The sequence below is a fragment of the Rhinolophus ferrumequinum genome, chromosome 13 (genome assembly GCF_004115265.2).
Source record: "Rhinolophus ferrumequinum isolate MPI-CBG mRhiFer1 chromosome 13, mRhiFer1_v1.p, whole genome shotgun sequence".
NCBI lineage: Eukaryota > Metazoa > Chordata > Mammalia > Chiroptera > Rhinolophidae > Rhinolophus > Rhinolophus ferrumequinum.
Window position 1 is genome coordinate 46,390,975 of NC_046296.1, and position 14,819 is coordinate 46,405,793.

Sequence of the window (14,819 nt, forward strand, 5' to 3'; positions counted from 1 at the left end):
GACTATAAATTCATAATACCTATTCTAATATTAAAAATTGTTATTAAACTTGTTATTTTGAAGTAATTTTTAATTTGCAGAAAAGTTTCAAAAATAGTACAGGAACTCCTGACTACCTTTCACTAGATTTGTCAGTTTTTAACATTTGCTGCATTTTGTCACATTTACTTTATCATTCTCTGTATATGTGTATAATTTTAAATTCTGAATCACTTAAGAGACATCATACTCCTATACCCTTAGATCCTTTATAAAATGTCATTCCTAAGAACAAGGACGGTCTCTGACATAGCACATTACATTATCAAATTCAGCAAATTTAACCCTGACACAGTGCTGTTGCCTGAGTTATGATTTACATTCAAATTTGCCAGTTGTCCCAATAATGCACTTTAAAAGGACATCCTTTCCTTTCCCTGGGTCATGATAATAATGATTTTTAAACTCTGATATGTCTTAAATTAGTGTTACCTTTATGTAGATTTCCCCCTTTTTTCTTACAAAAAGTATCTTAACAAAATCACTAATTAAACGTAAGTTCTTAATTATTGAGTTCCTTTTGATAAAAGGCTTTGAGGAGAAACTTTTGATAGCGTAGGTAGCAGTTTTGGCAGTTGTCTGATTTGTGTGAGCCATCTGGTTGGGATAGAAGTAGAAGTTAGAATAGGTACTTTGTCACAGAATTTTGGGGGAGTCACAACTTTTTCTAGACCTTTGTTCATTCACTGTGATATGGGCCAAATGACACGTCCTGGCCTGCCTGTTTCATTATAAAGAGAGGATGCCAAAAAATGTATACACGTTTTAAGAAATGAAAACTTTTAATTGTAATACTCAATATATACCCATAACAAAAGATAAATACAAGTCACGTTTGACTTCTGCGCTTACAAGAGGTACTCAAAGTGGTTACCATCAGTGTCCAGACACTTCTGATTACGACGAACTACTGCTTGAGCATAGATAGAGTCTCTTAAAATGTGTATACATTTTTTTGGCACCCCGGTATATACTTGAAATCTCTTGAAAACTATTAAGTAGTACACAAAAAGTAGTATTGGAATGCTGACTATTTAAAAAATCCAAACGTGGTAGGCTGTCAAATGATGACCATTTGTATTACAGTGAGAAAGAGAAAATTAAAGTGTTAAGATACTCTCTTTGTCATGTGTATCATTAGATGATAACCATGTGATAAAGAGGTCTCTATCTAGAAATAATTGAGATTTAAATTTGGGCATTATCTACATGTAATTAATGATGGAACTTTATTAAAGTAGCAGAAATATCACAGAACATTGTAGAATAAGAAATGCCAGTGGCTCTATGATAAGCCCTAGGTGGCACCCATTGATAGCAGGTGGTAGAAAAGGAAATTCTAATTTTAGGTACCTCTAGATTTGTCAGTAGAGTATTACTCAGGCAAGTCTCATTTCCTAACATTGAAATTATGAACACAATCGCAGAATAAATGGACTAAAGAAAAATTAAAGTCACATCATTTGCTTTTTCAGCCTCTTAGGTGAGTTTTCAGTTCTCTTTTGTGTGAAAAAATAGTAGCTTTGACTAATTTGTGTTGTCTTTAATTTTTTTTTCTTTTTAGCAGCCAACTCTTCCTGCCAAATAAATAGAGTCATCAGTCATCCCACTCTTCCCATCAGCATCACTGCTCATGAAGACAGGCACATCAAATTCTATGATAACAATACAGGTAAGAATTTATTAAAAATTGATTGTTGTTAAAAAAAAATCTCCACTATAAGTAGGTTAAGATCAGTGTTTATCAGTGGCTTTATTGTCAGGGAATAGGCGTTGAAACACAAAAACACTCTCTCAGCTCAGTTTCTGTTCATTCCATCCAAATCCATTGAGAGCTACTCTTCGTGATCTCACGTAGAATCATCTTGGTTAATTTAATTGTAAGTACGTGGTATATTTTGGCCCCAGAGCCAAGGTTATCACTAGGAACATAATGAAAAATTCATTCAAACACCAATAAAAATGATCTCTTACTGTGAGTATATTGGGGGAAAGTAGAAACATGTACTGTGGAAAAGTAGAAGTAGAGGCATATGATCATTATATTTTGTTTAAAATTGTTCAAGTTTTGAATAGCCTTAGTGTTCAGATTGAAAACTCCTGAGTCATTTGGTTTATCTTATTCATTTTTCCATGGACTAATCTTTTCTGCATTATAATACTGTTTCATCCAGATTGATTTGAATTGGGGCTTTCCCAATTTTTATTGGATTATATTTCACTAGTCTAACGGAAGTTCATGAAGAGTTGTGCTGGTAGGAAAACACTCTGTTAGCAGCCATATTTACCTGAGTATCAGCTATTGGCTTTGTAAATATGTTGACTTTTGCTGACTTTGCTTAGCTATAGGTGATGGGTAATTTAATATTTTTAAACTTTCTATATATTGTTTCCACCAAAATTGTAGCCAGGTTTTCTCTCTGTTCCTTAGTCTTTGTCTCAGTCTCTTCTTCTGTTTCCACAACCCATATAATTTGCCTATAGCTAAAGGATGCAAAGTAAGTGATTAACAGTGTATAAGTTTAGTTAATGAACATGACTTAAAGAATATTTGTGTAGAAATTACTAACTTTTGTATTGTGATTCGAAAGATAAAAATATGATCTGCAATTTGAGCTTTTGTTTCTCATCATGACTATGGCTAGACTGGGGAGGGAGACACTGTTGTTTTAGCTGATGAAAAAAGCTCTTGATGCAGTAAGTACACCGAGAGGTGTGACTGGAGAAACCAGTGTAATGTTGTAGTTGGCATATATTCAGGATGAGGAAAGCTGTTAATAAAGAGTAACAATCTCTTTTTCCAAAGGCAAACTGATCCACTCAATGGTAGCCCACCTAGAAGCCGTTACAAGTTTAGCAGTTGATCCTAATGGCCTATACTTGATGTCTGGAAGTAAGTACATCAATTGTGCATTATTTATTTATTCTTTTTAATTTCATGTTAATGTGATTTTTCCTTTCAATTTCTTTTCTTTTGATAATAGGTCATGACTGTTCAATACGGTTATGGAACCTAGAAAGTAAGACATGTATCCAAGAGTTCACAGCTCATCGGAAAAAGTTTGAAGAATCAATTCACGATGTAGCTTTCCACCCATCCAAATGCTATATAGCCAGCGCTGGGGCTGACGCACTGGCTAAAGTCTTTGTATGACAGAATGCATCATCCTCACCTTCTAGCTCTTTACAAATAATCAACTGCACAAAAGAGATACAGAAGACCAGGGCAAGAATCAACCCATCCTGCCCTTTCGTTCTGCTGAAGGAGCACAGAGGACATTTGTTAAAGTATAGTTTTGCAATTCGTATACTGTTTTCTAAAACTAAGGTTTGTTCAGGTTGCTGCAAGCTCAGCTGAATCTATGAGCCTGAAAACTGTTTCAAATTTCCCCCAAAATAGAAGCTATTATTTCTGAGGTGGTTCTAATTCGCTAGGCAGGCCTGAGCGAACTTAAGTTTAGTTTGTCCCCTACTGAGTAAATAGGGCACACTATATGGAATAGTTAAATAGCTTGGTGGCTGGGAATAGTAGAAGAAGAGCAGAAAGTTAGACCTAGTTCTCCCCTGAGAAATCTTGTTAAACACATTAGTAGTCAAAACAGTAATCTTTACCATATCTGTTGTACTAACCCCTGTGTGCATAATGACCATGCAGTGTTAAAATGAGTTTTGAATTTAGCAATCCTTTCAACTGTTCACATAAAGCACTTGGCAAAGCGTTTTACTTATTAGGGGAAAAAAAAAGCAATAATATGTTAAATATGTTATTATTTAGAAATGCTAAACAAATACTTAGTTTGTAAGCAGATTTCTATATTGTAATACATTTTGGAAAATAGATTTGGTACCATTCTAAAGTTTAGCTGTCAAAAACACTCATCGGTGTGAAGAGTAGTTGATAGAATCTGCTTTTACTAAAGGATTTAACTTATTCAGGTTTAAGATTCTGTTTATTTTTAAGGGCGAGCAGGGCATGTCTTTGTAATAATTTCTATTAATTTTAAAATTCACTTTATTCATGTGATATTTATATTACCAGAGTGATTATTTCATATTGATGAACTCTTAACTTTCTAGTGGTTGAAAAGATGGGAGTTATTTGCCAGTACTCATTTATCAAAACCCATATAACCATGCTTCAGAAGATCTCTGCTCTTTCTTGTTTGTCTCTCATATTCAAATTATCTGACACCTATCAAAAATAGTTTATAATTATTATGTTTTCACAGTCCAAGGGGTATGGTTAACCTCAGGCAGCTGCTTTTGCAGATGTACTAAATAAAGCAAATGTTTTATACCCCAGAAGCCCTCCAGTAGCATCTCCAAGAAGAACTTCTTGGAAATCTGGATGGAAGACTTCAGTGCACATTGGATAAATAGCTCTTTCTTTCTCCCTACCCCTTCTCCACTGTTTAATGGAATACACAGCATGTTTTAATGGGCAGTGACTATTATTTCTGGGGAAAACCATATTTTAAAGGACCAGGGTTCCCTGGTCCTTGCCTGTGACTGAAATGTGGTCAGCTCTTAGGATTCCCATGACCTCATTCTCTGGATCTGGTATGTAGACCTCATTCCTACAAGTGTCCCACCTCTCCTCATGTACTCTTGTTTGCCCAAAATGTCAGAGACCAATCTAGAAATGAGAACTAAATTAATGCCCAACTTTTCAGCAAAATATGTATATAATAAGCTCTCGGACTTTAAAAAAAATCCATATTATAAATATTTTAACCTTTTAATGTAATTCTGGCATTCCTATCCCCTCATATTCCATTGTCATAACAGTCACACTTCTGATGATATGAACTCCTGGAAGAAGTATTCTGGTAGTGAGTGATGTGGATGAGAATTGACAACTTTTCTTTAAAATTTCTGCTCGTCTGCCTCTAAAATTCTGCAAATTTTCAGGCAGATTTTCTTTTACAGGCAAATTTTCTTTAAAGTTAAGGACCTGTGTTAAATTTACTTAATTGATATGCAGATATGCTTTAACACTTTGACACAGCTACCTTGTCATTTCATCTGTGCTTTGGTTAACAGTAGGCTCAAGGGACTCATTTGTATAATCAAATGAATTGACCTGAACATGTGCTACCGGGTCATATCTGAGTTACATACCAGGTGACGATTTATATTCCCATGCAGACACAGAATTCCACATCGTGATTGGTGAATTCCTCTTTCGGTTCTGCAGAGCAAAGAAGTGGCGTTGCTAACCTAACATTTGTAGAAGGATACTGGAAAACTTAAGTCAGATGCCTGCCCGTGGCATATTTATGATGAGCGACTACAAAGCTATTGTTCTACCAGTTATCGCTTTAATTACCTTCCAGGGTCTTCAGTGCCTGCTTTACTTATGTAACTGAATTTCTCAAAACCAAGACCTTCTTTTTACCTGCATTTTATGCCTCACAGTTGAAATTTTTCTGTTAGTGAGTGGAAAATAACCATGAGATACGTAGACTGTACTGCAAATGATGGAACTGTTGAAAGTTCCTTAGGAAGCCAGTGCTGTGCCACTGGAGACTGTATGCAGAAACAGACTTGTCTCACTAGCACTGTATGATCTCAGCCTAGAATTGAGCCAAAGCTGTCTTCCAACCAGATAGAACGATCCATGTACATGTGTCTGCTTTTTCCCCCCTCAGCCTATCAAAAATTGAATCAACATTCACAAAATAATATCATCATAATTCAAATAGTCACTGAAATGCTTTCATAGTGCTTAATTTGTAAATATTTTGGATGAAATGTATTGGATTAGTATGAAAATTAGCAGGAGATATGGGTCCCTGCCTTATTTTCATATGCTATGGATACATCTCGGGAGCTTGCAGCACCCTTCTCAAAACTCTGCTGTCCTATGGAGCTCATTTGCTACTCGGACCATAGATAGATATTTAACATAAGTGATATAATGACCTTCAGTATTTTTCTATTGAACAAGTTTATCAATTTTTGCCATTAAACAGATAATTCGTTATGCAAAGTATTTAGCTTTTATAATCATTTTAGTTATGACTTAATGGGGAGGAATTGAGCTGCATCACTGATAATGAACTTTGTGAGAAATTTTTTGTTTATCTGACTTTCATTCCTTAAGTATTCTTGCTATAAATTTCTTTTGGAGATGATGATTTATTTGAAAATGTCTAAAATGTATGTATATTTTATAAATATATATTATATATATTGTAAGAATATATATAATATATATGGACTATATATATGTGTATATATATGTGCATATATATATACACATATATAAAACCATAGGTGCATTTTACTGTTTTGTATTTTCATTTTTGGAGGTAGTGTACACAGCAGGTAATGATGAGTATGAGTGTTGTGCTGTTTGCTTTTACAATATAATATATAGTTCTAAATGTTTAAATTACTGTAAATACTATATTCATTATAGGCTAGCATGCTTATTTTAAAGACTGTCATTCTAGTTTATTAAAATCTGAATGTAAGAAAACTTGGCTATTCAAATGTGAATTGAAAAATATTCCAGTCTCAGTACTCAACCATTTCCATTGAACATTCAGGATTTTTAACGAAACACATACCATCAAGAAGGCAATAGCTAGAGAATGAGAGGTGCCTTTACTAAAAATACAAATGCAGCCTTACAGTGAGGATGAGGCTTGAGTTTGGGAGTGGGGATGAGAGAGAGAGAGGGAGAGAGAGAGTGTGTTGGCCAATCTGTGAAGGTCCTGATTTGTGACCATCAATGTCTTTTTAATATATCTGCTCAACTTCTAGGACTTCAGGGGACATTTCATGCGCTATCTTTGTGCTCTTCTCAGCACCGTATATACTTTCCAAGAATTTTGAATGTGAATTCCTAAAAATTTCAGTAGAGAAGGAAATGACTCCTATTTCATTATAGTCAAGTTCAGGTAAAAGGAGAAATTGTTGGTTCACCAAAATTATGGGATCTCATTAATGTTAGCTCAGTGTAACTTTTAAAAGCTCACTTTTTTAGTACTTAATATATTTTCTCCTTACACAAGAGCATGTATGAAATTCTTATGTAATGAAGATTCAGCTAGTAAAAATTATTTGTAGGTTAAACACCTGAACTAGTTAAAATTCCACCTACGAGTAGTATTTAAATGGCATCTTTCGTATCTACCTCTTTGTCATTGCTGCCATTTTAACTAAAGCAAATCTTTATGACATCTGAAATGATGGTTGGATGCAAATTAAAAATCTGTGTTGGTGCTTTTCTCAGGCTTTGTCATTTAAGTTAATATGGAGTTAAGATGTCACAAATCAGATTGAAAGACAGAATTAATTTTGGTTTTCTTTTGAAAGAACTGCTTAAAATTTATTATCAATGTTGATAGTTGAGATAGAAAATCTTGGGTTAGTATATTTGTCTGTGTGATGTTTTCAACCAAGAGCCAAACTGTTACTGAATTTATATGGAAAAAGCTCTTAGTATAATTTTCTTCAACTTACTTTGTTCTTTGAAAGCTAATTCAAGGCTATTAAGTACATAATCATTAATTTTATTTACTCAGCAGTTGCCTCCATTACTATGTTACTTGTTTAGTTATTTATATAATTACAAACCTTTAAGTGTTTGACACTGGGATTCAGGTTGTACAAAAGTAGTAGCTGACAAATTATATGTATATTTTTATGAAATGTATCAATTCCTAAAGTTCATTTTAGGGGAAGGTCCAGACAACTAACATATGTGTGTATAAAAACAAAGGACGGGTCATTGGTAAATGATTTAAATAATTTTTACTCTTGCTACTGAAGGTTTTTAAATTGGCTATATTCATTATCCAGCTGAATCTCCCCATGTTAGTGTAAGGGACATATAAGGTTGACAGCATTTAACAAATTGTGTCAGTTTTTTTTTTTTTATTATTTTAAAAACAAATATTAGGTAAAACGGAGATCCCTAGATCCCACTTATTTATTCTAACAGTATTTCTAAAGTGGTGCTTGGGGGTCAGAATTTTCTGGATATTTGCTAATCAAGCTTTAGAATTTGATTTAACTGGGACCACATGCTTACCATCCTTCTGATGCAAATTAGAAAGTTCATTTTAATTTACATTAACTGTAATGTCTGCCTGGGTTTTTAACAGGCTGTGAACCAGTGAGTGCCTTGTTAATGCAGAATGATTTTTCCCTGGTTGTGTGTTAGCTCCTCTCTGAAAATGTCTCAGAGAATGGTGTTTTAGTTGACTTGTAGAGAGCTGCTAAATTTGGTGTTATCAGCAATCAGAAAAGTCTTCATTGTACCACATAACCTCCCTCCCTACTTTCTTCTCATTGTTTGGCTGAAGTTGGCCTCTTGTGAGAAACAAGTACAACCCACCTTCTCCACAGTTTTTTCTAATCCCGATTAAGAGGTATCCCCTACACCCATCCCAAATGTATGATCTAATAAGTGTTTTTAGGAGGAACCACTTCTTTGTAATCCTGAAATCTATCAGTTATTTCATGTCTTCTCAACTTCAGTTTACTAGAGCTGACCTCAGGGCATCATCAGTTCAGATTCCTAAATAACTTCCCTTCTCCACACTCCCACACCCCTCCAACTGGTGAACCCTGGACCAGATTGTTTGATCTTCAGGTATTTTAAATTTTAGTTATATCAATTAATGTAAATTAATCCAAATGCTAATTTTTGTGGTGCAAGAAGTTTCTTTTGTAAATTCAGGGTATGGATAAGCTAAGATATCCTTTTTTGGTGGCTCTAAGTGTATTATTTGTTTTTAAATAAAGTGTACAAATATAGATGATGTGCTATAGGTGTCTCATGAATTGAAATATTTGTCAGATTTGGAATCTAGTGGATTTGCACTTAATACAACCTGATTTTGTTATTTTTTTTGCGGGGGGAGGTAGTAGATGGTTACAGAGAAATAAAAGGGTATTAGAGCAGATGTGAGTCCAAAATAATGACCCAATCTTAATTATTAATTGTAAAGAAAGCAGAGAAATTTATCATTATAGAGAGGTTGGACCTTTGGAAAGCCAGTAAAATTAAAATACCCCATAGATTGGATCAATAATACTTTCAGGGACACAGGTGTATTTTTTCAAGTGTTCAGTTACATAACTAAAAAAATTATACACGCATATGTATATAATCTAATATGTTTTTATTTTTTCTTTGTTTGGCTGCTTAACAGACAAGCATAATAAGCTTTCCCCTTCCCCTTGATCCTTGAAATCAACATTATTTTTCCTGGGCTTCCCCTGCTCAGAACTCACAGTCTTCTCTTCCAGTCTGGACTCACAATACTGTATGGAATGTAAAAGGTACCTCTTCTGGTGTCCTTGAAACTATCCACTGTTTTTGATGTTGTGTATGCTGCTGTAGTTAGTGTTGCATCCTAAAAATGTACACATTTCTCAGTGGTGTCAGAAATGTCCCTTTTTTTCCTTTTAATGAGAGCTGAGACATGATTTGCTTGGAGTTATTTTAGAGTAATCTAGCTCAGATGGTCCTGAGGAACTCCCACGTTTTTCATGGATTGATGGAACCCTGGGGTCAGCCCAGGTTCAGAGTGGATTTCTGACTTGCGTTGGGGTTCCAAGACCACCACTGAGGTTTTGAGGGGACCTAGAATTGTCGCTGCACTTCGAGTATTCCCCAGGAACACCTGAGAGCCGGGCAGCACCCTTTAACCCAAACACTAACCGTGAAGCATCCCTCCATTTGTTACTTCTCAGTGACGCCTGTCGCTTACAATGATCAGGACATTGTGATTCTGTGCAGGAGCACCAACATGCAACTCTGAACACTGGAATCCATATTTTCTGGAACACAGATTTTAATTAAGTATACTTTGTGTACTTTCAAAACCATACAATCCCAAATCCACCAAACAAAAACTGACTCACTTTCCGTTTCACTTAGATCCTGCAAAACCTTAAGCCCTGTCTTACTCCTTGTTATTAGACTAAAGGTCATGGCGGTTTCGGTCAGACTTGAAGATGGATCTGACTATTTGGGTGAACAAAATCTGCAATATCCTGCTAATAGGATTCTTTCATAGAGAATTCTCTTGTCCTTGGTGATTTAGCCATTCACCTTACATGAAGACTGGTGCAGATGCTAATTCCACATTGACTTTCCCTCGGTGCCTCTTTAAGAGAGAATTAATCCAGTGAGGTAAAGGAGAGCCCACTGTAAAACATCTGTTAAATAGCACTTGGAGTATTAGAGTTACTATTATTAATTCACGTGCCAAAGTTTTTCATGCCCTCGTAAGATCCAATGCATGTACCAGGTTCCCAATCTGTAACCTCAAACCAAAGACGTTTTTTAATTACTTTATATAATAGCATCATCAAATTAAGGGTAATGGTAAAGAAACCCATCACGCACAAATGAGAATTCCCAAACTGAAAAGCTTTCTTTAATTAAAAAAAAACTGCTCAGATAGCAAAATTTAATGTTAAGCATGAGTTGTTAAAATGCTTGTGATTTATATAAAATGGGCTGAAATGTTAAAGTATACTAACATCCAACTGCTTTCTTATGGGAGTGGGAGCAAGGCAGTAATTGTTCATAAACAAGATGAATTTACCTTACAGAAAAGAAATTTCATCAGAAACGGTTTCCTTTGGATACTGGGTAACGTGGGTGAGGGTGTCGGGAAAGAAGAACCTCACCGAAAAGAAAGAGCAGCCAGCCCTGTGATCTGCACCCACCACCTATTGTCTCCCTTTCTCTTTAAATAGCCTGGAAAGATGACCTCTGAGGTCCTTTTGACCTCGAAAAGGGAATGGTTCCTATTCTGGCTTCTTGTTTGTCATTGGTCCCTTTATCTAAAGATGTTTAGGAAATATATCCGAAGTATCCTAGAGTCCCCCAGTTAAGTGTCAGACAACATAGCTTTTATTATATTTTAGGATGCTATATTAACATAGGCTCAGGGATGTTGTGTGATCTGCACATGTCAGACTGAAGACTAGACATGTAAGAAATACGTGTAGCCAAGTGATAATCTCATGAAAAGACAGAATCATTTTTATTGGATAAGTTCTGTTTTGAATGATTTTGACTGCTTTTAAAAGCATTTTAAACATATATTTTCTTTTTCTACAGACCTTTGAGTCTACATATTTCAGAATATCCTATTGATGGAATAATTCACTCTGTGTATTTCAGAAAAAGAACTCAGTGTTTTCACATATCTCTTGACATTTATGAATAACACTCCTGACATACACATTCTGTGTACTCAAGTGCTATCGATTTAAGAATGCTTTTATATGAGGTAAATGTATCAGCATTTTGCTGACTGGGAAATCAGTATTTTTGTACATAGCTTGCAGGTAAACATGGAGCCTTATGTATTTGATACATGTTAAAATGAATAGAACATTAAGGTAAAGCATATATAAGCATATGTACCACATAAATAATGTCAATAGCTGTGCCCCCCTCAGAACTAACAACATTAAGGTTAAATTCTGCCAATTGCCATTTTCGGATTTTGAAAGTATGCAACTTCAGTCAAAATACTATTTAACAATCAGTTCATTTAAGTGGAAGCTTTGTTTTTTAATGAAATAGTACCTGTTCAGTTGCCTTGTATATCTTAGGGTCAGAATAAATCAGGCTTTCTCCCAACTAAAACATTCAGATTTTCACTTATTCTTTTTGGTCAGCCTTTTAAACAAGCAAGACAATAAGCTCCTTATTTCTCATTGCTGTAGGATACACATCTAATGATTCCAATTAAAAAAAAGCCTGCAAACAGAGTTTTTTCTCTTTAGAAACATTATTGCTTTCTGGAGGCAGAAATATTACTTTTGAACTTGAAGGTTATAGATCCAGGCAGATTTGTGCCCTCAATGTATGCAAGTTATATACAACTGGTCTCTGCAAATAAACACATGAAAGTTTTATTTTGTGTGACTTAGAAATGATTTTGGGAGTACAAAGATTGGCAAGGAAGATATAAGTTTATTTCATATATTATCTTTCAAAATCTTGTGGATTTTTTAGAGGCATGGGTAGCAGGTAGTGTGCTGAGTTTTAATCTGAATATCTTGATTCTATACAATCCTCAACTCAGATTTTACATATTAAGTACTGCTCCCTTCTCACTTAACAAAAGTTAACGGTTACTTGTTTGCTTCTGTCTATAAACTTGAGGCAGGGACAGTGTGTGTTTTTCTTACATTCCCCTTTGCACCTCTCCTGGTACCTTACCATATAGAAAGAACTTAATAAATATTTGTTGGTTGAATAATCAGAAAGCACGTTTTTAAAGCTCTAAATCTATCCAGATCATCAAAGGCAAAGAAAAAAATCATCCCCGCCAGTCCTAGGCGATTTCAAATGTATTTAGATCTGTGGAGTTGATTCTCTAAGATTGAGGTCTGCAACCTTAAGTGGGGTGGGATTTGGACCTCACCTGGAAGGTGGCAACAGAATGCCCAAGGCATCACCCTCTTTCTGCCACACTTAATAGTCCTGCCTGCATTGGAACTGAGCAAAGCATGTGGGGGACAAGGATGTCTGAAACCTGTTACGGTGTCCCTTCTTTCCCTAACCTCCCAGCACCAACTCGCTGGCCTCTGATCCTCCACGGGAGCTCCTCCATAGCCTGGAAACTAAACTTACCTTGGCTGTGTTGGGCCTAGACCAGGTCCACCACTCTTCTTGCGATCCTCAGGTGGCCATGCTATTCCTGACTGGCTTTTTTTCCTCCAAAGAGTTAGGAAATTCCTCCAGAAGAAGCTTGTCAAGAAATGCATTCCTCCAGGAGCTTTGGAGTTGAGGAATCTGGGACAATATTCCTCAGGATGTTCTCAGGGCTACTTTTTGTCTTGAAGATTCAATGGTAATTATCTAAATGTCTTTTAACTCGCCTAGGAATAGTTCTGTGTTGTCTGGGTTTGCTGCTACCACTCTGGGCAGGGCCCCTGTGGTTTGCGGGCTTGATTAATTGCTCCAGGAGTAAAATAGTCAACAAGCTAGAGTAGATATTTATATTTAACAGTCAAATGACTAAATCCTTCATAGAATCAGCAGAGTAGTAAATTCTATGAGTATGAAATAGTGAACTAAATTTTAAAATAATACTAAACCTATATGTTATATAAAGCTATTATCTCTTTTATTAAAATACGATTCCTTTAAAATCAACACAGCACAGAGGAAAGAAGAGAATTTGGGCGACAGAGGACATTTGTTGTTTGTGAGACTTTAGACAAGCTAACTTTCCTGAGTTGTTTCTCATCTATGAAATGGGGATTATAGATTGACCTAATTAATTGATTTGAAGTAATAGATACAAAACACGTGATAAAATATCAGGCAGTGATAAGCATCCAGCAAATAATTATTATTCACTCCCTGAATTCAAACTTTTTGTCATGTGGTTCTGTCACACTTCTGATAGCTTCTAGAATATCAGGATTTTAGGAGAAACAAGGTTTCAATGAACATCAAGAGTGGCCCTAAAGAAGTTACACATAAAATATTTCTTTCCTCAATATTTCAGTGCCTGCTATGTGCCAGACTGTTTGGTCTAGGTGTTGGCGTTCAGTCAGCAGTGAATGAATTGTTTACCTGCGGCAGCTTCCATTCCAGTGGGGAGGAAACAACAAATAACATAAGTAAAATACGCAGAATATTAGTGATTAAGTACTGAGGAAAAACAAAGTAGGTAAGGGAGATGACTTGATGTTTCTCAGATTATAAGAATGATACAAATTAACTATAATTTGATACAATTAAAAACACAAAAGCAATAAATGAAATAATAAACATGCATAATGCAAAACTAATATCCTACCATACCGTTTCACTTCCACTTCCCTTGTTAACATCCTGATATATGTATCTTTATTGTTCATACTAATGCGTATACACAAGTATTACATATGGGGTTTTGGCTTATTCTACCCATTACTCTTGCTTTTAAAATTTTATGTGTATTATGAGCATCTTACAAATCTATACATACATAGCTTTCTTTTAAGTTTCTTAATATACACACAATCTTATAAATAAAATGAGAAGAATTTTTTCGGTAGGCCAGTTTGCTTTAGATAAATGGGATTTTATATATATGTATATGTGTGTGTGTGTGTGTGTGTATATATATATATATATATATATATATATATATACATCTTTTCTCATCCAACAATATATGATGAAAATCTCTCCAAGTCTATGTTATAGCTCTTAGTTCATTGTTTTTAATGCTGTGAAATACTCCATGATGCTGACTTACTAAATCTCTTCCATAATCAATGGGCATTTACTTTGTTACCAGCTTTTTACAATTATGATAATTGTGCCTTTCCCAAAAAGGCTGTAACAATTCTATATCCATCAGTAAATGTATAAAAATACTCTTATCCTTTATACCCACTAGCAATAGCTATTATATCATTTTAAAAAAAAGAAAAAGCCTCGCGGTGGGTATAGTGATTTCTGTGTCAATTTATTTGCATTTTCCTGACTACTGTAAATCTGGACAATTTTTCATATGTACTTTGGTCATTTGGATTTTACTCAAATTACCTATTGTATTGGTATTCTGTAACTGCATAACAAATTACCACAAACTTAACAGCTTAAAACAAGGCCCATTTATTACATTATTTCCTAATTCTGTGCATTAGAACTTCAAGCAGGCTTGACTGGGCTCTCTAGTGTCCAGTAAGGCTGCAACAAAGGTGTATGACAGGCAGAGCTCGTCACTGAAGGTTCTGGGGAAGAATTCACTTCCAAACTCATTCATGTTGGCAGGATTCGATTCCTTGCA

The 14,819-nt window shown here is 35.2% G+C and overlaps 1 protein-coding gene across 2 annotated transcripts in view; it reads left to right on the top strand.

Moving 5' to 3' along the window:
* The window catches only part of STRN (striatin), an 84,986-nt gene extending 73,953 nt beyond the window's left edge, over positions 1–11,033 (top strand). Inside the window, exons 17-19 of one of the 2 annotated variants that reach the window (XM_033124668.1) lie at positions 1,604–1,711; positions 2,846–2,932; positions 3,024–11,033. In XM_033124668.1, coding sequence (XP_032980559.1) covers positions 1,604–1,711; positions 2,846–2,932; positions 3,024–3,193 — 365 coding nt within the window. In that variant the 3' untranslated portion in view covers positions 3,194–11,033. The remainder of the gene's footprint in view (positions 1–1,603; positions 1,712–2,845; positions 2,933–3,023) is intronic. The other variant, XM_033124669.1, reaches the window with a different exon arrangement.
* Positions 11,034–14,819: the final 3,786 nt, after the last annotated feature.